At 43.6% G+C, this 25091-nt stretch overlaps 2 protein-coding genes across 2 annotated transcripts; both read right to left on the bottom strand.

Moving 5' to 3' along the window:
- Positions 1–8040: 8040 nt before the first annotated feature.
- Positions 8041–13822, bottom strand: LOC148206122 (uncharacterized). Its single transcript, XM_088106652.1, has 2 exons — positions 13736–13822; positions 8041–13443 (listed from the first exon to the last, which is right to left on the bottom strand). The coding sequence occupies exons 1-2, from the start codon at positions 13820–13822 to the stop codon at positions 8041–8043; spliced, it is 5490 nt and encodes a 1829-aa protein (XP_087962778.1).
- Positions 13823–14013: 191 nt separating this feature from the next.
- Positions 14014–17674, bottom strand: LOC124821772 (ras-related protein RABA1f-like). Its single transcript, XM_047293702.2, has 2 exons — positions 17137–17674; positions 14014–14566 (listed from the first exon to the last, which is right to left on the bottom strand). The coding sequence occupies exons 1-2, from the start codon at positions 17355–17357 to the stop codon at positions 14134–14136; spliced, it is 654 nt and encodes a 217-aa protein (XP_047149658.1). The 5' UTR covers positions 17358–17674; the 3' UTR covers positions 14014–14133.
- Between the last annotated feature and the right edge of the window lie 7417 nt (positions 17675–25091).

The raw sequence follows: 25091 nt of genomic DNA, 5'->3' as shown, positions 1-25091 counted from the left end.
GGGTTGTGCTTACTTTTCTGTAATTTTTAGAATAGTATATAAGCTTTAGGACGTCTTAGGGTTTGTATCTTTGGCAGAGTACGAAGCAAACACATACCTTTCCACCCCTCGGAGGAAGATCTTGGATGCTAAGGCTACCTACTCAACTTTCTAGGGTTCTATCTTTCACTCTTTCATTGTATTTAATCTAGTTTCATCATGAATATGGTGAACTAAACTCTTCTTGTTGTTGGGGAATCAATGTAATCTTTTGAATCTCTCATATATGGAATTTTGTGTTTAAACATCATATTTATGATACATGCTTTCTTTCATCATTAGATAGGGTTTTTCCTCTTTGCTCAAAGCATGCATTGTTTAACTCATTTGATGTCATGATTATTGGTTTTATTGATATGGACACATACGGTAAAATCTAGATCCGGGGAAACTCTCCCAACAGTAGTATAAACCTAGACATAGGAGTATGATGGTTGGGTGCCTTTAAGCTTCCGTTCACTATAATGCATGATTAATTGCTAGGGAGACAAGACATTGTAAACTAGTGATTATGATTAGGCTTTCTTCGCCGAGACATCGGGTTTAAGGTAATTTAGAGAGTGGCATTAACATTGATGAAAATAATGATGAATTCCTAAAATATATGAGAGTGGATAAGATGAAAATGATTGCCCCAACAACATACTCATCCACATATTTCAATTCACGTGATTTGTTTCTTCTTTCCCATTGATCATCACATGCATACATGTTTACTTTTTGTCTTTCGCATTTGAAACTTATAACAATTTGTTCTCAAGTCTTAAATAATCAAGAGATCATATAACTAACTAGGTCGTGAGTCCTTTGGGAGAACGATATTTGGTCTTACCGAGTTTATTACTTGATACGATTCGATCACACTTGCCGAGGGTTAAACAAGTTTTTGGGGCCGTTTTTCGGTATTCATAAATTTGTCATCAAGTTTTTGGCGTCATTGCCGGGGACTCGTAGTTTAACTAGTTTATTTGTGTGATTATTGATTATCTTTGACTTGTTTTTGAATTTTGAATTTTAAATTTCAAATTTTGAATTTTTGTTTTTATTTTTCTGTTATTATTTTTCTGTTTTTATTTTTCTATTTTTATTTTTCTGTTTATTTTTCTGTTTTTATTTTTCTGTTTTTATTTTATCTTCTATCTTTCTATCTTTTATCTTCTTATCTCTTATTTTATATCTTCTCTATCTTTTTGTGCTAACAAATTTTTCTAGGGACTTGTTTTCTTGTGTATGCAGGAAGCAATTCGAACTAGAAGCAAGAAAATCTCGGAACCTCTTCTTGAAGGCTTAGACGAGAGTAGACGGAGGAGAAGAATTCGTACATCTAGAGAACTTTTCCCTCCTCCGGAAGATCTTTTACAACCTTCACCACAAGGTTCTCACCATAACACTGAGGAGATGGAGAATAATAATGTTAGACAAACTCTTGCAGATTACACCAATGTGGTTGGCCCTCAACATTTCAATAGCATAGCAAGACCAAGGGTCAATGCAGCTAACATGGAGGTGAAACCGGCGTTAATCCAACTAGTTAAGAGTAATCAATTTAATGGGTTGTCTCATGAAAGCCCATATGAGCACCTTTTTAAGATTATATGGGTCCCATATAGATTTGGAGAGTTCTCATCTTTTAGTTGCCCTAGTTTCTATAGTGTTAACTTTCTTTGTAATTACAAAGAGACTCCTCTCTTTGCCTACTTAAGATAGCCTCTCCATTATTTGTAGAGGGTTGAATATTTTTTAGAGTAAAGTTATTATATTCAACCATTTTAAGAGAGAGTTGAAGGAGTCTTTTCTTTAGTGCTCTTGAGCTCTCAAGTCTTATCTTGAACCAAGGTTCAAGTGGTGACACCACCATTTATCTAGGATGGCTTAGTATCCGAAGTGGTGTGACCACCTTTCTTCCCTTTCCCCTTCTTGTTTTTACATCTTTTATTCCATTTACCTTTATGTTCTTTTGTCCTTTTTATGCTTCCACAATTTATGTTGTCTTTGTTATCTTGTATTTTTTTCTTTTGGTTATATTGAATTCATCTTCTTATTTATTTTCCTTGAGTCTTTTGAAGTGAAATTTTACATCTAGATAACTTAGTTATCTTAATGTCCAGTAAAGATCTTCATTAGACTTTCTTAATCAAACACTAACTTAAACACTTTGTCCTCCTCTTAAAATACAGGATGAACTCTTATCAAAGTGGATCTTTCATATTCTTCTACATCAAACTTGATGGTCAATCTTCGAACAATTGAGCTTGCATGTCACATTTTCCACCTCTAGATATCAATGCACTTTTATAGTAAAACTCATTTCATTTTCAATAAAAAAAAAGTTAACTTTACATTTATACTATGCATGTCTTCTCTTTAAAAGTTAAAAATATTATAAACCATTGTATATGCATACATGACTTCTACATGTACACTTAAAATAAGACAAAGTTGTGTGGCACGATCTCTTAATAATAATAATTAAAGTCGTATTTGGAGGTTCGATCAGTTGGTGGAGTCGTGCATCCGAGTAGGAATGTTCACAGTTGAATCGATGCAATAGTTCAAAGAGGATGAGTTAAAAAAAAATGATTTATGATTATATTCCACTAATGAACAATAGTGTGCAAAGGCTTTATGCTTGGGACATTAGTTAATGCTGATAGGCACAAATTAATACGAGTTGGAGTAATGTTACATATACACACACGTAACATGTAAATGACATCTCTGAAATTTCTACAATTAAACTGGTGAAGAGAAAATAATAAAAACTTGAACAAGTGCAAGGTGTATGCAAGTAACACAACTCTAACTCATACAGTTTTTCTCTTCTAATCCTAGACGTTCACGTAGTTGTTGTGGATGCTTATTCAAATTCACCCTGCTGTTGCGTTAAACATAGCCTATTTGCTGGTTGTTTCTTTATAAAAAAAAAAAAGCATTGCTTCCTAGAACTGAGGAAGAGAAAACAAATAGAGGTGATAAGATTAGAAAAGAACGACGACACTGATAAATTGGACATTAAATAACTAAATATCTTAAAATGCACAAAAATGGGAAAGCTGCCAAAACGAATGTGCATGTTTCCTAAAAAATATCTGCCTAATATTGAACATTGTTTCGGATGTGTAGGGCTGTGCGGTTCCAAGTCTTCCAAGTCCTCCCGCGATCTTGTCTTCGTGGCGGATCTTCTCCTCCCGCTTTGGCTCTCCTCTTAATCCGGAGGGGTGGAGACCTACAAAAGAATCTCCGATGCCAAAGTCAGTTTCAGAGCAGTGGCTATTTTCAGTAGTAGCAATAAATGTGCATTCAATGTAACCTATCTACCACTCACCGTGGACCTGTATTTATAGTTTTCGCTATGGGCTTGGGATTAGTGAAAAGTTAATCACGGCCCAAAACAGCCCGATAGCTTCTAATTTCTATTTACCTTTAAGCCAGGCTACTTTTTCTTAAGTCATGTTGATTAGTGTTTTGGCGGGCGTGGGCGTCCGCCCATGTGAAATGGGCATCTGTCTCGCGCGCACGGAGATCCGCCCATGTGGGATCCGCCCATGTGGGCTCTTTGGTACGGCGTCCGGTTTTGCTGGCCGTGTCCGCGGAGATCCGCCCATGTGGGCTCTTCCGTACGGCGTCCGATTTTGCTGGTCGTGTCCGCCCATGTGATATGGGCGTCCGCCTCGTCCGCATGGAGATCCGCCCAATTAGCTTGGGCGTCCGCTCATATGGATCCTTCCGTACGGCGTCCGGCCCTTGCGGATACACAAGCCCCCCAAGTCCTAGTGCCCGTAGTGAACGTAGGACTTTGGGTCACCTAACAAACAAGATTTGCCTAACAAACAAGATTTGATGCAGTGGCCGTCGTGCCGGGCTGCTCTGTGATGGTAGAATTCCTTGTGAGTTCTTCAAAGTTTTTCTTATAAAGAGGTTCGGCCCGGTTGGTAGGCCTTTTTCCCTGCTACAAAAGGGTTAGGAGAGTTTATACCGGGTCTAGGTTCAATCCTTGGCCGGCTCTTCAACGCATGAGCCTCCGGCGTGCCTTCTACGATTGCGTATAGGTATTGTCGTAAGTCGCCGTGGACTCCGGAGTGGACTCCGGTATATCTTTGGGTAGGCGGTCGTTGGACAACCGGACGGTCCTTCCGTACGGCGCCCGGTATTTCGGGCGTCTTTCGTACGGCGCCTGGCACTTCGGCGCCCTTCGTACGGCGCCTGGCCCTTCGGCGCCCTTCGTACGGCGCCTGGCCCTTCGGCGCCCTTCGTACGGCGCCTGGCCCTTCGGCGCCCTTCGTACGGCGCCCGGTATTTCGGGCGTCTCGGTATTTCGGGCGTCCTTTGTACGGCGCCCGACACTCTCTGGTACACAAGCCCCCCAAGTCCTAGTGCACGTAGTGAACGTAGGATTTTGGATACGGCGCGTGGGGGTCGGGAACCCGTAATTGGGCTTTATCCAGTGGGCTTTTTGAATTCGGATTTTAGGCGGGAAAACACGTGGCGCGTCCCCATCGGATAGAGCTGAAGCGTCGCCAAATCTGAAGCGTTGGTTGTACCGAATCTAGACGGCCAGGATACATCCAGCGGTTACTAATTTTTCCCTATAAATAGTGTTTAAACCGGGTCATCTTCAATTATCTTCATTACTCAAGAGTTCAAGATTCTTTTTCCCTCAGGTAATAAATGGCATCTATGTCCATTGAGTCAGGTTGTGGGTCGTCGGGCGGAGTCCGGGAGGGGTCGGCGCGGGGCGACAGCGGCGATTCTCTAAGCTCGGCTTCTTCTCATTTTTTGGAGGAGGCGGTTGGGTCTTCCGGAGGGGACCCTGGGTCACCGGTCTCGATGAACGACCGGATATTTCACGGTGTGCCTCTGTTCTTGCTCAAAGGCGGTATTCGTGTAGTCGGGTCGCCCTTCGAGCCGGATGGTCAAGGGACGGTGATATCGGAGTTGGCTCCCGTCGTTCCCAGCCGGTATGCTTCCTGCTATGCTTACCGCAAGGATTTGGAATGGCGGATCCGCCATACCCATATCGTACGGGATATGGAGGATTCGAGGTTAATTCGTGCTGGGGTGACTTTGTTGAACGAAAGGGTCTTTCATGATGGGCGGTCTAGTCCTTATGATTTCTTCTTCATGTACGTGACCTTCTTCACCCATCTTTTCGTCCGGGTGCCCTTTACTAAATTTCAAACGGCCGTTCTTCGGGAAGCTAATGTGGCTCCGACGCAGCTGCATCCCAATTCGTGGGCGGCTGTGCAGGCGTTTATGGCGATGTGTTCAGCAGTGGGTGTCACTCCCACCATCCCAGTTTTCTTTTACTATTTCGAAGTCCGCCCTTCTTCTTCTGGCGGTTGGGTATCTTTTAATTCGGTGCGGGACAGGACCCTTTTCCGCCCCTTCTCCGATTCCTTTAAAAATTTCAAGCAACATTATTTTAAAATAATCGTTGACAAGGCCGGCCTCCACGAATTTTCCGATGGTGAAGGGAGGCCGCTGTTCCCATTCTATTGGACGAAAGACCCTCGACGAATACGGGCGACTTCCATCGGGGATTTGACAGCACCCGACCGAGAGGCCGTGCGCACCATTAACACCCTCCCTCGCCGGATCTCCGCCCGCCACTTGGTTGAATGCCTTAGTCTTGAGGATTGTGGACCAAAGGCGTTCGGTATGGTCTTGTCACATTAGGTGTGCTCGTTTTTCGCATACTGACGTTAATTTTTCTGAATTTCTTTGTTTTTTGCAGAACTAATGACGACTCCGGGCCCCCGCAAATCCAACTTCCTCACCGTCAGGAAGAAGTCCGGTGCCAACTCGTCGACGGCCCGGCCAACCGGTGCTCCAGCAGTGTCGCGCCCTCCTCCTGCCGGCGCTCCAACTGGACGGGTCCCCCCCGCTGGTAAGGCCGGGGGTTCAGGCGTGAAGGTTAGAATCCGGGAGCATCAACCTGAGCAGGCGGCCGTCCAAATAGGTCCAACGTCTGGGGCGGCCATGACCTCCGCGGATCCTACTCGAAAGAGAAAAGATCCTACTGCTGAGGGACGCCAAGACAAAGAGGGCTCTTCGTCTCGGTCAGCTTCCAAGAAAGCCCGGAAGGACAAGGGCAAAGAGAAAGAGCGGGAGAGGGTATTGGCCGTCCCCCTACCTGGCGGCGTTTTCAGCCCGGAGTTCAGCATGAGCGACCGGGAAAAATTCCACATGAGCTCCTCTCAGCGGGCGCTCATTGAACCCTTGTCCGAGCTGGAGTTAACCAACGCCATGCTAGAGATGTCTACCCGGACATCCGCTCTGGCCTGGTACCTAAGAAAGTTTGCTGACCGCCCTGGCGTGGCGGAGGTCCGGGCCGAGCTCGACAAGGAGAAGAAAAATGCAGCCTCCCTTCAGTTGACCTTGGAGCAGATGGTCCTTAACCAGGATGAATATGATAAGAAGATCGAGCAGTTAGAAGCCGATCTTGAGGAGGCCAAGAGGGAGGCCGCCGAAAGTTTGGCAACCGCCCAGGCCGAACAGGAGCGCTTGGCGGAGGAAGGTCGCCAGCTGAAGGCGGAGGTAGCCCGCCTAAAGGAGGTCGAAACGGATCGTGCTAAGACCAACGAGGAGCTCACTCTTGAAGTTACTAAGGCCAAGGAGCAGATTGCCGAGTTGGAGTCGACCATTATGTTTGAACATGAGGAAGGGTTCAACAAAGCCCTTCGTCAGGTAACTCTGCTGGCGGGCATCCAGGATCCGTTTTCTTTGGGCGTGGATATAGAGAAGGACGTTTTCGACGGCGTCCTTATGGATCTGAATGCTGTTGAAGAAGACGGGCCGACTGTAGAGGCTGCAGCCGGGAAGAACATTTAGAATTCTTTCTTTTAATTTTTTTTTGGTGTATCTTGTGACCATCCGCCCAACATCTCGGATTGTCCAGAAGTTGGCCGGGCGGTCCTTTTGTAAATCGGCGCGTTTTAGCGTCAGTGATTAATACACAGTTGCTTTTTCCTGTTTCGTATATTTTGTGCGCCTTTTATTCCTACAAAGAACTTGCTTTAGTACCGGTCCGGCCTGGGGGAATGACGCCTCCTTTTCCCGGGCGGATGTCGACGTTTAGCTTTTAGATGTTTAACTTTCGCTTCATGGCCCGCCCAACCAGGCTGAGTCGTTCTCTTTGGAACGTTCTTGCGTCAACTTGGGTTTGATAGGGCGGACGTCCCTTCGCTTCGTCGCCCAACCAAGCTGAGAGTCGTTCTCTTTGGAACGCTCGTTCGCCAGCTTGGGTTTGATAGGGCGGACGTCCCTTCGCTTCGTCGCCCAACCAAGCTGAGAGTCGTTCTCTTTGGAACGCTTCGTTCGCCAGCTTGGGTTTGGTAGGGCGTATGTCTCTTCGCTTTGTCGCCCAACCAAGCTGAGAGTCGTTCTCTTTGGAACGCTCGTTCGCCAGCTTGGGTTTGGTAGGGCGGACGTCTCTTCACTTCGTCGCCCAATCAAGCTGAGAGTCGTTCTCTTTGGAACGCTCGTTCGCCAGCTTGGGTTTGGTAGGGCGTATGTCTCTTCGCTTTGTCGCCCAACCAAGCTGAGAGTCGTTCTCTTTGGAACGCTCGTTCGCCAGCTTGGGTTTGGTAGGGCGGACGTCTCTTCACTTCGTCGCCCAACCAAGCTGAGAGTCGTTCTCTTTGGAACGCTCGTTCGCCAGCTTGGGTTTGGTAGGGCGGACGTCTCTTCGCTTAGTCGCCCAACCAAGCTGAGAGTCGTTCTCTTTGGAACGCTCGTTCACCAGCTTGGGTTTGGTAGGGCGGACGTCTCTTCACTTCGTCGCCCAACCAAGCTGAGAGTCGTTCTCTTTGGAACGCTCGTTCGCCAGCTTGGGTTTGGTAGGGCGGACGTCTCTTCGCTTAGTCGCCCAACCAATCTGAGAGTCGTTCTCTTTGGAACGCTCGTTCTGAATTAGATGTCTACAAAACAAAGTTAGTTTCATAGGAGAAAATAGAACTTGATTCATTAACCATGGGGGTACATTACATCAAGCCGTGGAAGTTAACTGAAATAAAACTTTAAATGCGTGGCGTTCCAAGTGTTAGGGATGGGACGTCCGTCCATGCGCTCCAGCCTATACGCTCCGTTTCCCAGGGCCTCCATTACTCGGAACGGCCCTTCCCACTTGGCGGCTAGCTTTCCATGAGCTGGGTTTCGGCGGGCGTCTCCCGCTTTTCTCCATACTAGATCCGCCTCCTGGAAGCTTCTTGGCCGGACCTTGGAGTTGTATTTTCTTTCCACCATGCGCTTGCATGCTTCGGCCCTCAGCGCCGCTCGGTCACGCCGTTCGTCCAGGGAGTCCAATTCGATTCTCAACTCTTGATCGTTGAGGTTCAGGTCCTCGACCTCTCGCCTTAAGGACGGTTCGCCCAGCTCAACCGGCAACATGGCATCAGTACCATAAGTTAAGTTGAAAGGGGTTTCGCCTGTGGTTCCATGAGGTGTGCATCTATAGGCCCATAGGACCTCGGGCAGTTCGTCCACCCATGCTCCCTTCCTTTCTCCCAAACGCCGCTTAAGTTCCGAAACTATGGTTTTGTTCATTGCTTCGGCTTGACCGTTCGTCTGGGGATGCTCCACGGAGCTGGTAATGTGCTTGATCCCCAATCCTTTGAAGAATTCGGCGAGTTTTTCATCTATAAACTGCCGGCCGTTGTCTGTGATGATGGATCGGGGGAGGCCGAAGCGACATATCAACTTCCAACAGAATTTCTGGACCTGGGCGGCCGTGATGGTTGCCAGGGGCTCGGCCTCTACCCACTTGGTGAAATAATCCACCGCCACCAAAAGAAACTTCTTCTGCGCCCGCCCTAACGGAAACGGTCCCACAATGTCCATTCCCCATTGGGCGAACGGCCAAGGGGATGATATTGGATTCAGAGCGTGTGGCGGTCGGTGAGAGTGGTTGGCGTGCGCTTGGCAACTGAGGCACTTCTGGACGAACGCTTTCGTATCCGCCTCCATGGTAGGCCAATAGTATCCGGCTCTTAGTAACCGGGCTTTCAACGTCCTCCAACCCGTGTGGAGGCCACAGACGCCATTGTGAAGTTCGTCCATGACATAGCGCGCCTCTTCGTACCCCAGGCATTTAAGGAGGGGGGAGGAGAAGCCTCTTCGGTACAAGTCATCCCCTATGACCAGATAACGGGCCACTTTCTTGGCTTCGCCCGGACCTACCGTCCGCCCCTCATCCTGGCGGGTCATGATCTCCCTGATTTCGGCGCGCCAGTCTTGTCCTCCCCGGGATACCGCCGAGCATTCTACTGAGGGCTGGAGTAGGACCTGCCGTACGACCGTAGTCAACTGTCCCTTCTCCCTTCCCGAACTGAGTTTAGACAGTATGTCTGCCCTCGTGTTTTGTTCTCTGGGAATGTGCTGTATGTCGACTTTATCGAACGCTCTTGCGAGTTCCGTTGCTCGCTGGTAGTACCGCAAGAGGCGCTCCTCTCTGACTTGGAAGTTGCCATTCATTTGGCCCACTACCAGCTTAGAGTCAGTCCGGCAGGTTATCCTTCTCGCCCCCATGTCCTTTGCCAATTCTAGGCCGGCCACCAGAGCCTCGTACTCAGCTTGATTGTTGGATACCTTGAATTTGAATATTAAGGAATGTTCCAGTAAGAATCCATTGGGGCCTTCAAGTACGATGCCGGCCCCGCTGATCGTACGTCCGGATGCTCCATCTACATACAAATCCCAGTTATCTTGGCCGGACGGGGGTAACTCGGCCGCGAAGTCTGCCAAATGTTGGCCTTTAACTGATCCCCTCGGTTCGTAGCGCAAACCGAACTCTGAGAGTTCTACCGCCCATCCCACCATCCGTCCCGCTAGGTCCGGCTTTCTGAGGATTTTGGAGATTGGGAAGTCTGTCCGGACTATCACCTGATAGCTTTGAAAATAAGGACGAAGCCTTCGGGACGCGTGCAATAAAGCCAAAGCTACCTTCTCCACCCGCTGGTACCGGGTTTCTGCATCTAAAAGCGTCCGGCTCACGAAGTAGATTAGCCTCGCCTGAGGCCGTTCTTGCATCAATACGGCGCTGACGGCCGTTTCGGACACTCCCAAGAAAATGTGTAAATCTCCCCCTGGGACCGGGCGGTTCATGACCGGTGGGTTGCTAAGGATGACCTTGACGTCCTTGAATGCTCGCTCACACTCGTCGTCCCATGACGGACCGGCCCCTTTCTTCAACTTACGTAGGACCGGCCTCATCCGTTCCGCCAACTTGGGGATGAACCGGGACAAAGCAGTAAGGCGTCCGACTAATCTCTGCACTTCCTTAATGGTGGCCGGACTCTGCATTTGTAGTACCGCGTCACACTTGTCCGGGTTGGCCTCGATTCCCCTGGATGTCAGCATGAAGCCCAAGAACTTTCCGGCTGCCACCCCGAATGTACACTTTGCGGGGTTTAGGCGCATGCCGAATTTCCTAACTTGGCGGAAAACCTCCTCGAGATCTTGGATGTGTCCTCCTCCGTCCGCCGACCGGACCACCATGTCATCAACATAAACATCCATGCACCGGCCTATCTGGTCCCGGAATATTCTATCCATTAAGCGCTGATAGGTTGCCCCCGCATTCTTCAGGCCGAACGGCATGACCTCGTAACAGAAGTTAGCCTTCTCCGTGATAAATGCTGTCTTTTCAATGTCTGGCCCGTACATGGGTATTTGGTTATACCCAGAATATGCATCCAGGAAACTTAGGACTCGGTACCCAGAGGCACCGTCCACAAGGGCGTCTATGCTGGGTAAGGGGTGAGAATCCTTCGGGCAGGCTTTGTTCAGATCCGTGTAATCCGTACACATGCGCCATTTCCCGTTGGTCTTCTTCACCATGACCACGTTAGCTAGCCACGTGGTGTAGGTGACTGCCCGGATGAAACCAGCTCTCTTCAACTTCTCCACCTCCTCTGCCACGGCTTTACGCTTCTCTTCACCCATTCTTCGCTTTTTCTGGGCCACGGGGCGAGCGTTCTGGAACAGCGAGAGTTTATGGCACATCACTGCAGGATGAATGCCCGGCATGTCTGCTGCCGTCCACGCAAAAAGATCACGGTTCTTCCAAAGGAGTGCCCTCAGCTCATTTTCCGTTTCAGGGTCCAGCTCCCTGGCGATGAGTGTGGTCTGGGCGGGCTCCCTCCCTATCAGGATAGGTTGGGTTTCTCCCATGGGTTCCAGGCGGTCCTCGGTATTGGTCCTCGGGTCGAGGTCCGCCATGGCTACCTCAGAACCTGCCGTCCGCCTCTTTACCGGTCGAACATGCAGCCTTAGCCCTGCTGCATAGCATTCCCGGGCCGTCTTCTGGTCCGCCCTGACGGTGCAGATAGTCCCCTTCTCGGAGGGGTATTTCATCGTGAGGTGGGGGGTGGAGACGATTGCTCCAAAAGCGTTTAAGCACGGCCTTCCGAGCAATACGTTGTATGACGTATTGGCCTGTACCAGCAGATACCGGACCCTCTTCTCCTCGCTAGACCGTCCGGTCCCCAACCTCGTCCTCAACTCCACATATCCCCTTGTGTCAACTCTTTCTCCTGCAAACCCTACTATCTGCCCATCGTAGGGAACGATCAGATCTTCTGAGATATCCATTTGTAGGAAAGTCTTCCAGTAAAGGATGTTGACCGAACTTCCTTGGTCAACCAGGACTTTGCTTATCCCGTACCGTGCTATTTCTGCCGTTATGACCATTGGGTCGTCCTGGTCGGGATCAGGGGCGTGAAAGTCCTCGTCCGAGAAGGTGATGGGCGGCATGGAGCGACGCGGCTTGTCAACCAGATGGACGGATTGGAGGGCCCGAACGTGGCGTTTACGGGCGGAAGAAGATGACCCTCCTCCCGCGAATCCTCCGGAAATGGTATTAATGTGTCCTCTCAGGGGGCGTTCCCGACTGCGGCTTCGACTTCGGCTCGGGCGCCTTTCGGAGCGGGGTCGTTCCGCTCGGGGATTCCGCGGCTTATCCTTTCGGTAGGCCGGTCTCTGGGCAGACCGTTCGGTTGACTGCGACGGGCGCTCGTCTCGGACGTACTTCTTAAGCTTTCCCGCCCGGATGAGTTCTTCTATTTTGTCCTTGAGGGTCCAGCATTCTTCGGTGCTGTGACCCATGTTTTTGTGGTAGGAGCAATGTTTGCTCCGGTCAGCGCTCTTCGAAGTTGGGAGTCCCTCATGCTCCACTATCAGTTCTGCACTTAGGGCCTCTCGGAGAATTTTCTCCCTTGAGGCGTTCAAGGGCGTATATTGTTGGAAGCGAGGTCCTTTCTTCTGCTCCCGGGGCCTAGGGCCGAACGTTTTTCCCGTAGAATTGGCGGGTTTATTACTGTCCGTCCTCTCTCCCCTGGCTTCTTGAGTTTCTTTTTTATAGGAGAGCTTCATCTCTTCCACCCTTATTTCATCAGCTGCTCTTTCTCTCAGCTCCTCCATTGTTTTGGGTGCTCGCCTGCAGACACTATCCTTGAACGGCCCTGGCTTTAAGGCCGGCAGGATGTAATGAAGGGCGAGCTCTGGGGTTAGGCTTTTTACCCGACGGACGGTCTTCTGGTACCTGTCCATAAACGTCCGTAGTGTTTCGTCTTTTCCCTGTTTGAGGGTCATTAATTCGAATACGGTCAAGTCTTGGGTGCTGCTCGCCGCAAATTGTTTAATGAACAGTTGTTTTAATCCGGCGAAATTTTCTATCGAATTAGGGGGGAGGGTGTTGAACCATTCCAATGCCTCGTCCTCCAATGAGAGCGAGAACGCTCGGCACCAGATGGCGTCATTGCCTGTTCGGAACGCCATTGCGTTCGAGAACGTCTGGATATGGGAGGCAGGGTCCGTTGTTCCGTTATACATTTTGAATTGTGGAGCCATAAATTGCTCCGAAATTTGGACATTCATGATGTTCTGAGTGAACGGGAGTAACAAGGTGGACGACGGTTCCGACTTCACTATCATTCGTCCGTCCTCGGCAGCGCTCTCCGCATGCACCGATTTAGCCTTGCTTCCTTCCGCCTCGGACCCGGTAGGCCTCCAGGTTCTATCATACTCGGTATCTGCGGGTGGGCTTTCTTCCGCTACCGTCTTTTCCTTATCCTTCCTTTGCTTTCCTTCATCTATCCGCCCGACCTCCTGGGCTATCCGGGCTTCGTAGTCGGCCTTTACGGCGGCCAATTCGTCCTCGTGACGCTGCTGCATCTCTTCCATTTTTTGCTGCAACGCGCGGATCATCTCCACCGGGTCGTCCGTGCCCTGGTTTCTTGTGGTCACCATTGAGTTTTTGAAATCACACGGCCCCACGGTGGGCGCCAAATGTTTCGGATGTGTAGGGCTGTGCGGTTCCAAGTCTTCCAAGTCCTCCCGCGATCTTGTCTTCGTGGCGGATCTTCTCCTCCCGCTTTGGCTCTCCTCTTGATCCGGAGGGGTGGAGACCTACAAAAGAATCTCCGATGCCAAAGTCAGTTTCAGAGCAGTGGCTATTTTCAGTAGTAGCAATAAATGTGCATTCAATGTAACCTATCTACCACTCACCGTGGACCTGTATTTATAGTTTTCGCTATGGGCTTGGGATTAGTGAAAAGTTAATCACGGCCCAAAACAGCCCGATAGCTTCTAATTTCTATTTACCTTTAAGCCAGGCTACTTTTTCTTAAGTCATGTTGATTAGTGTTTTGGCGGGCGTGGGCGTCCGCCCATGTGAAATGGGCATCTGTCTCGCGCGCACGGAGATCCGCCCATGTGGGATCCGCCCATGTGGGCTCTTTGGTACGGCGTCCGGTTTTGCTGGCCGTGTCCGCGGAGATCCGCCCATGTGGGATCCGCCCATGTGGGCTCTTCCGTACGGCGTCCGGTTTTGCTGGTCGTGTCCGCCCATGTGATATGGGCGTCCGCCTCGTCCGCATGGAGATCCGCCCAATTAGCTTGGGCGTCCGCTCATATGGATCCTTCCGTACGGCGTCCGGCCCTTGCGGATACAAACATAATTCTCTACAAACCGAAGCAGAAACTAAAGTTTGATGCTCTTTAAACAATCATATTCATGTTGTGAGGTGAATCTCTACATGGTATAAACAAGGCATGTGTTTAAAAGTAAAAATACAGAGACTGACTTGTACTACACACTCAAGCAGAACAACATCCACCTTGTTTCACAGCTGATACATCATCACGGGAACCAACACTAATTGTCTGCCCTTTCGGTAAAGCTGCTGGATCGTCTCCAATCTCAAGGGCCTTCTTGCTTACAACATGATAGATCTGAGTCAGCACTTCTGTGAAGGCATTTCCAACGTTCAACGATTCGAGGGCAGATGTTTCCATAAAAAATGTTCTCTCTCGCTGGGCGAAAGTTGTAGCATCTTCGGTGGAAACTGCTCGCAGATGACGCAGGTCTGCTTTGTTCCCTACAAGCATCACCACAATATTGGCATCTGTATGATCTCTCAGCTCTTTTAGCCATCTCTCCACATTTTCAAAAGTAACATGACGCGTAACATCATAGACTAGTAAAGCACCAACAGCTCCACGATAATATGCACTTGTAATAGCTCGGTACCTTCAGTATACAGAAAAAGAACTAAATTGGTTAATAAAATACAAAATAAACGACAGATCATTATTTACATGGGATCTAGAATTAGGTTATGCTACTACAGACGATTCTTGTTAGGATTTCCCAATCGACATGAGTATAAACACTACTAGCTTGCTTACACATAAATATGTTTTCATAAAGAAAAACGCACAGTATTCTGGCAATTGATTGTAGTGCAGCCTAATTAGGAAGATAAATGATGATGAATAATCGAAATAGTTCACCCAGAAAGGAAGACTAGCCTTAGATCTTTCAATTTCATCATATCTAAAACTTTGTGAGAAACTCCTTTTAAGTTATCCTTTTTCAAGCATGATGTTTATCTCTCTGCTTATATTTTGTCTTCAGGACTAGACAACTAGGATCAGTGTCCTTAGAAACATACCAGTTTGTTAGAAACAAAACTGTAATGGCTCAGAGTGTCATGTGATTTTCAACTCAATTGTGCTGAAGCAGTATAGAAAAGAGCTCACCCAAACAAAATAGCATCTTTCTAGTTTCTCCATCAGCTCTCACTTCCACTAACCGAAAGAAAAAAAAAATAGCTTCTTTATCCCACAGCCACCACACCTCTTCACTCAACCATTTTGCCTCAGGTTGAAGAGCTGGTCCAGCTATGACACAAACAAAGGAGTAGCTGCAAAGCCCACATATTCGCCAGCAACATCATTGTGTGTGGTTGACTACTATATGATTTGAATTTTGTACTCCAAAACTGCTTACAGTTTAAACAAGATTTGCTAAGACAGGTGACGAAGGGGGCACAAGCTATAACAGAGTGTGGATTTGATGGAGGGGTTAAGCAAAATTAAAATAGAAGAGACATCACGAGAACATTCCTCTGCGGTTTCTGTTTTTAAAACACTTAATTTTGAACACAACTTTCAAACCTAATAGATTTTGGATGACAAATTGATTGTTGAGTAATGTAAAATTATTTCAAACAACTTATAAAACCAAAAAGTGAGAAGAAAATCAAACAGGCATCAAGTTCCGCCTACAATTTCCACCAAATTACTGTTTCATTAGAACGGAACCAATTTGAGGAGCTGCTCAATGGCTACTTCTGTTGCAACTATAACTGTCCCGCTAACTAGTTTGCTAACAAAATTACTGCATTGACTTTCTTTTCAGCCATCATATTACCAAATAATTCAAGCTTTCATCATGATAGTACTGGTCCAGTTGGTTTAATTTCTTTCGTCGTTCATTGGTTAATACAACTCCCCACCCTATTACCAGTATCTAACCAACAGCTACAACCATAACATTAGCATGTTAACATATTAATCTTAAATGGTAGGGAAGAAAATCTTCACATCTTAGCAGTGACATGTCACACGTTTTAATTTTCTTTCCCACACTTTCTCATGCCTTCAACCTATAAATACATTTATTATATATATATAATTTCCTTTAGGCGCAAACAAAGAATAGCAAGTTCCACAAATAGCCGGTAGCTAAGATATACTGAGATCATGAAGTTACAAAAGAAGCCTGAGTTCCAACTTTGTTTCGCAAAGAACAGAAGGGAACATATTCTCTTCTGTCCATTTTGAAACAAAAAAAAAATCAAACACAACAATTTGGAAATTATGCATGGTTTCTGGATGCACAACATAGTTTAGAAAAATAGACACATTCAGATGAACTAAAATCGATTCATGTTGACATTTGGCACCAACTGATGTGCTAGCTAAACATAACATAATATACAACAGTTATATATAAATCGGAAACAGATTGAACCTGACTTTAATTACCAACCTGATATACCGAGTTATACCACTTTCCACCAAATTCATGTTTCATTAGTAGAAACCAATTCAAGTTCATCAAAAGCTGCCCACCATCCAATTCCTCACATAACCCTAATCAATTAGTCAGAAACATATCATATCAACTTTCTTTCTCACTATCTTGTCATTAACAACTCCAGACATTGGTAACCATCGTGGGATACAATACACTATTATCTTCATAATTCTTTCATTACTCAGAAAATATGTCTCTTACAAAGTAACCAGCAACTCCATCTTCTTTTTAAAGAAGCTACGAGAATGAAAACCATAACATCGTAATGTTGGCACATCAAACTCAACCTTAAAGCTCACCGAAAGTAACAACTGACAAATAAAACAATCCAGCTCATTTCACCAAGAAGCTCAGAGCAAAATGCCACGATTTTACGTTTCATTGGAAAGAAAAAGCCGCACGCACAATAATAACATAAGACATCCATTACAACGACTTCCGTTACAAAAGCCACCTAAGCATGATAAAAGCTTCAAATTTCACTACATCCTCAATCTAATTACGTCGCCAACACAAAAAGGGTGCATGAAAAAAACAATAACGTAAAACCTCAAAAGACCACATAAAGCATACATTCCTACTTTCATACCTCCTGCCCAAAATGCAAAAAATCAAATCACAAGCATCGACTCACACACCCACATATAAATAAAGAGGATAGTGATAAAAGTAATTAAGAGAGGGAGAAAGAGAATGAAATAGCGTTTGTGTAATACCTTTCTTGGCCAGCAGTGTCCCAAATCTGAGCCTTGACAACCTTGTCATCGACGCGAATGCTTCTGGTGGCGAACTCAACGCCAATGGTAGACTTGGATTCGAGGCTGAATTCGTTTCGCGTGAATCGAGAAAGAAGGTTCGATTTGCCGACGCCGGAGTCGCCGATCAGAACCACCTTGAACAAGTAATCGTAATCGTCGTCGGCTCTGTACGCCCCCATTTGTTGTTCCTCCTTTTATTGTGTATGTATGGATTTGGAGAGAGTGAAAGGAGAAAAGTGAAACGGAGGAAAAAAATGTTGGAATTTGAATTAAAAAGAAAAAACCCAGATTTGGAAGAAAGATGATACAAAAGCGGACTTCACTTTTGTAATGTTAACAAATTTACAACTAGTTCCATAAAAAAAAATACAATGGGTTACACCCATGCCTCCAAAATTAAGTAAATAGCAACGAAAATACATTTAGTAGTTTGCCTTAACCAAACCATATTTGATCGGTGTTGATTCCCAAACAATATTGAGAACTGAAGAGGAAGCTCATTCATCATCTTTGGTTGGTTTTTTCATATATTATTTCATGAAAATTTTAGAGGAATTAAAATTCCTTCTAGTTTATTTTGTTAAATTTTAATAACTGTTTCTACGTGGGTCCACTGCATACTCTCATTTTTTTAATAATTGGATTTTCAAGCACATGTTGTTTTAAGTTAGTAGGCATCCGAGTACAAGGATATTAAATACAATAATCAACTTTGTAAACAACTTTATGTGGATATCCTATTTATATAAATTATAATAAATTTTATTTATTATTAACATAATTACAGCCTAATTATACCTTAATATAATTATTTAGTTGATTTGTGTTAAAGTGTTTTTAAAGTAGTTAATCACACCAAATGTCTATCATTCGGACATGTTCGATATTATCGATTTATATGACCAATGGATTAACATGCTACTCTATTATTTTTGGCCATCTAACTGGTAGACCCATACTACTCTGCATTTGTTGTAAGTTGGAAAGCGATTTTATCCGGTTGGTATGTTTTGGTTTCTTTCCTTTTAATTTTAGTTATAAAAGAAAGAGAAAGGAAGATAAGAAAAGAGAGAAGAAGGACCATGAGAAAAGAGAGAAAGAGAAACAAGAAAAAAACAGAGAAGGAAATGAGAGAAAAAGAAAAGATTGAAAGAAGAGAAAAAGAGAAAATGTTACTGAAGGCACTTGTCACTTCCTAAAAATAATTGAATCTGACATGATAAACGGAGTTTTAAAATCTTTGAACTTTTCTCAATTTAGCATTAATTCATCTCTCTTAATTCCCACTTTTAATCATAAGAATGTTTCAAATTTACTCTTTCTTCCAATGTTTTAAACTTCTCTTTGGATACTTCAAAATCATACTTTGAGTTGATGTTACCTTCTAGATTGCAATTAACTCAAAGGAGACAAAAACACTTTTGTGAAGGGGACCTTAAAAGTTTTCAAGGAAATTCTTTCAAAATTAAAATAAGGCTTTCTCATAATTTTCCATTGATATATATTTTGTGTGTGATAAAAAGATTTAATGAAATATTGATTGATGATTATTGCATATGGATCTTTGATTCTGAAGGAATGATACACAAGTTGACCAGAAATAAGAAAAGGGCTTTTGTCATGAAGAAACATGAAGATTTAAGGACAAATCTTTTTCAAGAGGGAATGAATGATGATATACCCCCAGCCATGGTCAAACACTTTCAATAAGAGTTGAAGTCATATGTGAAAGATGGGCATAGACTCTAAATCTTGGGCCATCTTAGGCCATCACGAACCTTTTAAAGTAACAATGATTTTGGGTCTTGTATTTTAGGTCAAGTAGTCTAGGATTTATTTGGGTTTTTGTATTATGAGCCTAATAGTGTAGGATTTAATTTGGGCCTTGTATTTTCGTCACTTGTCTCCTTTCGATTGGAGAGGATTTCTCCTTGCTCTCCAAGCTAGCCAAGGTGGCTCTTTTTGGTTAAAGTTTTTGTCCATTTTGAGACACTTAAGCCTATATATAGAGGTGTCTCTCCTTCATGTAATTACCTTTGGTTTAGAGTAAAGTTATGCTGTCATTTTTGTGTCATACTACTCTTTTAAGGTCACCCTAGGCTAGAGTAACCCAAGTGGCCTCCTCTAGTCACTTTCCTCCAAGAGTTGGCCCAACCTCTCTTAGAGCATCGCTAAACACCACCTCCATCATCCATAAACATCACAAAATTGTGAGCTTAGTTCCCTTGTCCATCAAAGCTTCGACACCATATCATCCTTCACCCACCTTGATGAGTTACGTTCCAGCTAATGGATGATATGAACCAGCGGAATGGTGGTTTGGCCCGTGCGCAGAGATAATGTTGCGTACTGGATTTTCTTTGGCAATGGAAGTAATGAATTAAGTGAAGGTTGTTGGTGGGGGAAGGAGCTATCGGTGGAGCCAAAGCTAGCTCAGACGACCTTTCATCCCTGGAAAGAAGCTAGAGGAGAGAAAGGGGAAGCTCAAGGAAGGTGACTTTTGGACAGAGTAAGGGGGTTGGCTTCAAGGCAGCAAAGGCTTACTCATATTCATTCAAAAGTATTTTACAATGTGAAGAGGTGATGATTTATAGCATTCCTAAGCTATGCACGGTGCCTATGATGAGCAGCTGATGATCGTCCTTCAACCACGGATCAAAGGCCACATAGGCAGCACATGGGTCACGTTAAAGACTCCTGTAGAAGGCCATCTGTTTGCTTGTGTGCACTGTTGGCAGAAGTAGCTCTTTGGGTGCAGGCCGATGAAGGGATTGGGTTGAGCATGGCCCAATCCGGAAGTCAGTGTCAACCTTGCTCCAAATGATGCATTTCTTCAAAGTTGCTTGCTGGAAAATGTTCTCTAGGTCTTCTTGAAGCCTTCTAAGCATTCCTCTAGTCATGGGTCCTTGAGTGTATGACTTGATGGGTGCCAACTCTTCTTATTTATGCTTGATTTTATTGATGATGGGTTCATGGTTGTCTATTGGGATTGAGCCCAAGTCATCATCCCCTCCCCCTTGGAAAGGATTTGTCCTCAAATCTGATGGTATGTTTTTTAGAGGACTTATTTTTGTAGGCTTCATAAGAGTTCCTCCTGGGTCAAATATGAATCTGCAATAAGCATCAAACATATCTCGAATTAGATTTAATTGACCCAATAAAATACATGAAAAAATATGTTTAGAAGAAGACTTCCTAATGTTGAAATTTTCAATTTTTATAAATCTAGGAAGTTTTTCTTCATTTGAAAATTTATTTTTGTCTTGAGTTAGTGGTAACCATAGAGGTAACCATAATTCAAGTTTTGAATTGCCACATGTTGAAAATTGTAACATTTTGAAAGATGGCATGGCAATTTCTTTAAAAGAATTAGAAGATTTAATTATAAATTGAGAAAAGTAAAAGGATAGAAAACCTTCCCTTAAGAGTCTAGATTCTATTGGAAGTGTACGAGATGTTGCCCTCAATTGCTCTTTCTTCTTTTCTTCCATTTCTTTCCTTTCAATTTCTTCCTTTTCTTCCTCTTCTTCCTCTTCTTTTCTCTCTTCTTTTCTCTTCTTTTCTTCTCTCTATTTCTTCCTCTTCTCTTCTCTCTCGTTCTTTCTCTTCTCTTCTTTCTTTTCTCTTTCTTGTTTCTTGCTCTTGTTTTTTTTCCTTTTTAATCTCTCAATTTTGTATTTGCTTGTCTCTTCCCATAGCCTCTTAAGTTTTTCTTGAAACTCACTTTCCCTACGAGAGAATCCTCTTAAGTTTTTAATGAATGACTTGCCTTGTCTAATAAGCTCTCTCATAAGTTCTAACATTCTTTGAGTTTCTGGAGGCGCAAACTTTCTTCTCAAACAAGTTTTCAATTCATTCCAATCATGGATGGGGGATTTTCTACATTGTTTAAAACTAGTTTTCCTGTTATTCCACCACTCTTTTGTATACCCTTCAAACTTAGAAATGTATATCCTAGGAACACTATTTTTATTTGTTCGAGAAAAACATGATAGGTTTCACAAGAATCACTAATTTTAATCATGAGTGGATGTATTTCATCAATTTTCTTTTCCCAAGCTAAGTAGGTTAAAACACTTGTGTCTCCACCAAAAAAAGGAATTTCCCTATTAGCTTGATCATATATATCACACTCAATCATATCCATTTCCCAAAAGGTACAAGTTTTCCTAGATTTTTCAAGTGTGTCAATCATATTTTTGAAAGTGTTTAGATGGTCAGAACTGATATGACTACTCCTAGAAGACCTATAACTTGACATCCTTTGTTCTTAAAAGCTTTTCTAATCTAAAGGATTATAAGCTTTACTTAGACAAATCTCAAGTAAGAGAGGTGAACCACAAGGGTTTCTTAAGTAACAGGTCTTACCTTGCTAGAGATGTCTTAGACTAACTTAATCACCCTTTAAACTAAAATCACCTTAAAAATCAATGGACATGACTTACACAAAAAGAGATAAACAAAAGACTAGACTCCTAATTTCGGACACCTAATGTGACAAGGTTTAGAGTTTAAGCTCTTGTAACCTAAGTCACTGATAACAGTTGAAAAACTGTTATTTTCATGCTTAAAAGTGATACTAAAAGCAACCTTTAGACTTAGAAACTAGCTTGAAATCATGCATTTTGTTTATATTTTCAGAAATAAGAGAGCTGGACAGGTTTATGCTTGATTTGAGTGTTTTTGTGCAGGTTTTGAGGTGAATTTGGTGAAAGAAGTGAAGAATGAGAGAGAGGACATTAGAAAAGACAAGAAAGAGTGCAAAAAGGAGAAGTCGAAGGCACCGCTCAGCGGCAAACTACCGCTGAGCGGCACTCAAGAGGTGACGTTGGAACCGCTGAGGGGCAAAATGGCCGCTGAGGGGAAGAAAGAAGACGCGTAACCACCGCTGAGCGGTAAATGGCGCTGAGCGGCACTTTTTGGGCTTGGACTTTTATAATCTTTTGTAACTCTAGATTAGTATTTAAGGGCTTGCACGTCCTTTAGTTAGTATCTTTGGCAGAAACGAGGCAAACACTCTCTCTTCCACCCCTTTGAAGGAGGATCTTGGATGCTCAGGCTACCTCTTCACCTTTATTGGGTTTATTCTTTCATACTTTCATTGTTATTCATCTAGGTTCACCATGAATATGGTGAACTAAACCTTGTATGTTTGTTGGGGAATCAATGTAATCTCTTGAAGCTCTCATATATGGATTTGTTGAATACATCTTTGAATTAAGACATATGCTTTCTTTTCATCATTAGTTAGGGTTTTTCCTCTTTGCTCAATGCTTGCATTGTTTAACTCATTCTAATGCATGATTATTGGTTTTGTTGATACGGACACGTACGGGGAAATCTAGATCCGGGGAATTTCTCCCAATATTTTACTGACAACATTATATTGGTTGCCTTAAGCTCCTGCACTCATGAACTAATCATTAGGAATGCTAGGAATTGTATGAACTATTTGATTAGGGAGAAGCCATCTAGAATGGTACATTAGAGAGTGGCATTAACAATGATGATTTGAAAGAGGAATTCCTAAAATATATGAGAGTGGATGAGATGAAATTGACCCCCAACAACATATTCATTCATTTAATCCATTGAAAGTGTTTATCTTATGTCTTTGCCATTGATCAATTCATGCATACATGTTTATTTTCGTCTTGCATATTAAAATTTCAATCATTGTTTTCTTAAGTCTTAGCTAATCAAGAAATCACATAACTAAACTAGGCCGTGAGTCCTTTGGGAAGAACGATACTTGGTCTTACCAAGTTTTATTACTTGAACGATTCGGTCATACTTGCCGATTGTGAAACAAGTTTGTGACATCATATTTTGGTGCTTACAAATTTGTCCATCAAGTTTTTGGCGCCGCTGCCGGGGACTCGTGGTTTAACTGGTTAATTTGTGTGATTATTGATTACCTTTGACTTTGATTTTGAATTTCTGTTTTTATTTTTTCTGTTTTTATTAGATTTTATTTTTTTAGATTTGATTTTTATCTTTTAGGTTAGATTTTATTTTTATCTTTTTAGATTAGATTTTATTTTCGAATTTTGATTTTATTTTTCTGTTTTCTGTTTTTCTGTTTTCTGTTTTTTATTTTTTAGGTTAGATTTTATTAGATTTTATTTTTATCTTTTAGGTTAGGTTAGATTTTATTTTATTAGATTTTATTCTATCTTTTAGGTTAGGTTAGATTTTATTTTATTTTATTTTTTAGATTAGATTTTATTTTTTTTAGATTAGGTTTTATTATATTTTATTTGATTCTATCTTCTAAATCTTTTATCTTCTTATATCTTTTCAATTTTTATTTTCTTCTATATCTTTTTGTGCTAACAAATCTTTTCTAGGGTTTTGTTTTCTTGTGCATGCAGAAGGCAATTCGAACTAGAAGTAAGAAAACAACAGAACCACTACTTGAAGGACTAGACGAGAGTAGAAGGAGGAGAAGAATCAGAACGTCCAGAGAACTTTTCCCTTCTCCTGAAACTCTCCTACAATCATCACCACAAGGTTCTGTTCACAGCACAGGGAGTATGGAGAACAATAATAATGCTAGAAGAACTCTTGCAGATTACACTAATCTTGCTGGACCTCAGCACTTCAATAGCATAGCTCGACCTAGAGTCAATGCAGCCAACATGGAGGTCAAACCAGCATTAATTCAACTGGTAAAGAGTAATCAATTTACTGGGTTATCACATGAAAGCCCATATGAGCACCTTACAACATTTAATGAGATCTGCAACACGGTCAAGATCAATGGGGTGCCAGACGAAGCTATCAAACTTAGCTTGTTTCCTTTCTCATTGGGAGGCAATGCTAAGCTTTGGTTGAACTCTTTTCCAGAAGAAAGTTTCACAGAATGGGAAGCAGTGGTTGCAAAGTTTTTGAATAAATACTTCCCACAATCTAAAGTGACTAAGGGAAAGCAAGAGATATCTTCATTCAAGCAGGGCATGGAAGAATCACTTGGACATGCATGGGATAGGTATAAAAGCTTGTTACGTAAAACTCCCACGCATGGTTTTGAAGATCAAGAAGTAGTCCTAACTTTCCTTGGAGGGCTTGGTTCACAAACCAAGATGATGCTGGATGCCTCAGCTGGAGGCAATATCAAATGGAAAACTCCAGAGGAAGCAACTGAAATTATTGAAAATATGGCTACAAGTGATAATGAGCTTCACAATGAAAGAGGCGCCCCTATGCAACAGAAAGGGGTTCTTCAATTACAAACCCATGATGCTCTGCTAGCACAGAATAAGATTCTAACTCAACAGCTGGAAACTCTGACCAAAACTCTTGCTTCACTACCTAAAGAGTTAAAATCTGCTGCACAGGTACAAACCCAGTTGTGCGAACTGTGTGGAGGTGATCACATCAATGGCCAGTGTGCTTTTCCAGTAGAGGCCTTGGAGGATGTTAACTTCATGGCTAATCAGTTTCCATACCGTCAAGGAAATTATAATCAGGGTTGGAAACCACATCCAAGCATTGGCCAAGGACAAACTGGGCAGGCTAATCAGTTTAATAAGCAGCAGCAGCAACCAACTTTGTGGCAACAATTATCTATGCTTAATGACAGATCAACAAAGTTGGAAGAAACTCTTCAGCAATTCATTCAAAAAACTGAATCTTCTCAAAAGAGCACTGAAGCTGCTATAAAGAATCTGGAGATTCAGATGGGTCAGATCACCAAGCAATTGGAAGAAAGACCCAACAGAAACTTTGGGGCTAATACTGAGGTTAACCCCAGAGAAGAGTGCAAAGTGGTCAAGAGTGTAAATGAAGAGATCATTGAGTTGGAAGAAGATGAAACAGAAGAGAGAAGAGAAGAAGAAAGAAAGGACACTTTTCCTTTTCTAACAAATCAGGAGAAACCAATGAATTTCACAGATTTATTCAAAATGGTT

Source organism: Vigna umbellata, chromosome 1 (assembly GCF_029865625.1).
Source record: "Vigna umbellata cultivar VRB3 chromosome 1, Vumbellata_1.0, whole genome shotgun sequence".
Taxonomy (NCBI): Eukaryota; Viridiplantae; Streptophyta; class Magnoliopsida; order Fabales; family Fabaceae; genus Vigna; species Vigna umbellata.
Note: the sequence above shows the minus strand (reverse complement) of the source record. Positions and strands in the feature narration are given on the sequence as shown.

Excerpts from the sequence above, each read along its gene's own strand:
- LOC148206122 (XM_088106652.1), bottom strand. The coding sequence starts at position 13,822 with ATGGGCGGATCTCCGCGGACACGGCCAGCAAAACCGGACGCCGTACCA. Across the intron at positions 13,444-13,735 it reads TCCCACATGGGCGGATCTCC|GTCTCCACCCCTCCGGATCA; the intron begins GTGCGCGCGAGA and ends ATTCTTTTGTAG.
- LOC124821772 (XM_047293702.2), bottom strand. The coding sequence starts at position 17,357 with ATGGGGGCGTACAGAGCCGACGACGATTACGATTACTTGTTCAAGGTG. Across the intron at positions 14,567-17,136 it reads GACACTGCTGGCCAAGAAAG|GTACCGAGCTATTACAAGTG; the intron begins GTATTACACAAA and ends TGTATACTGAAG.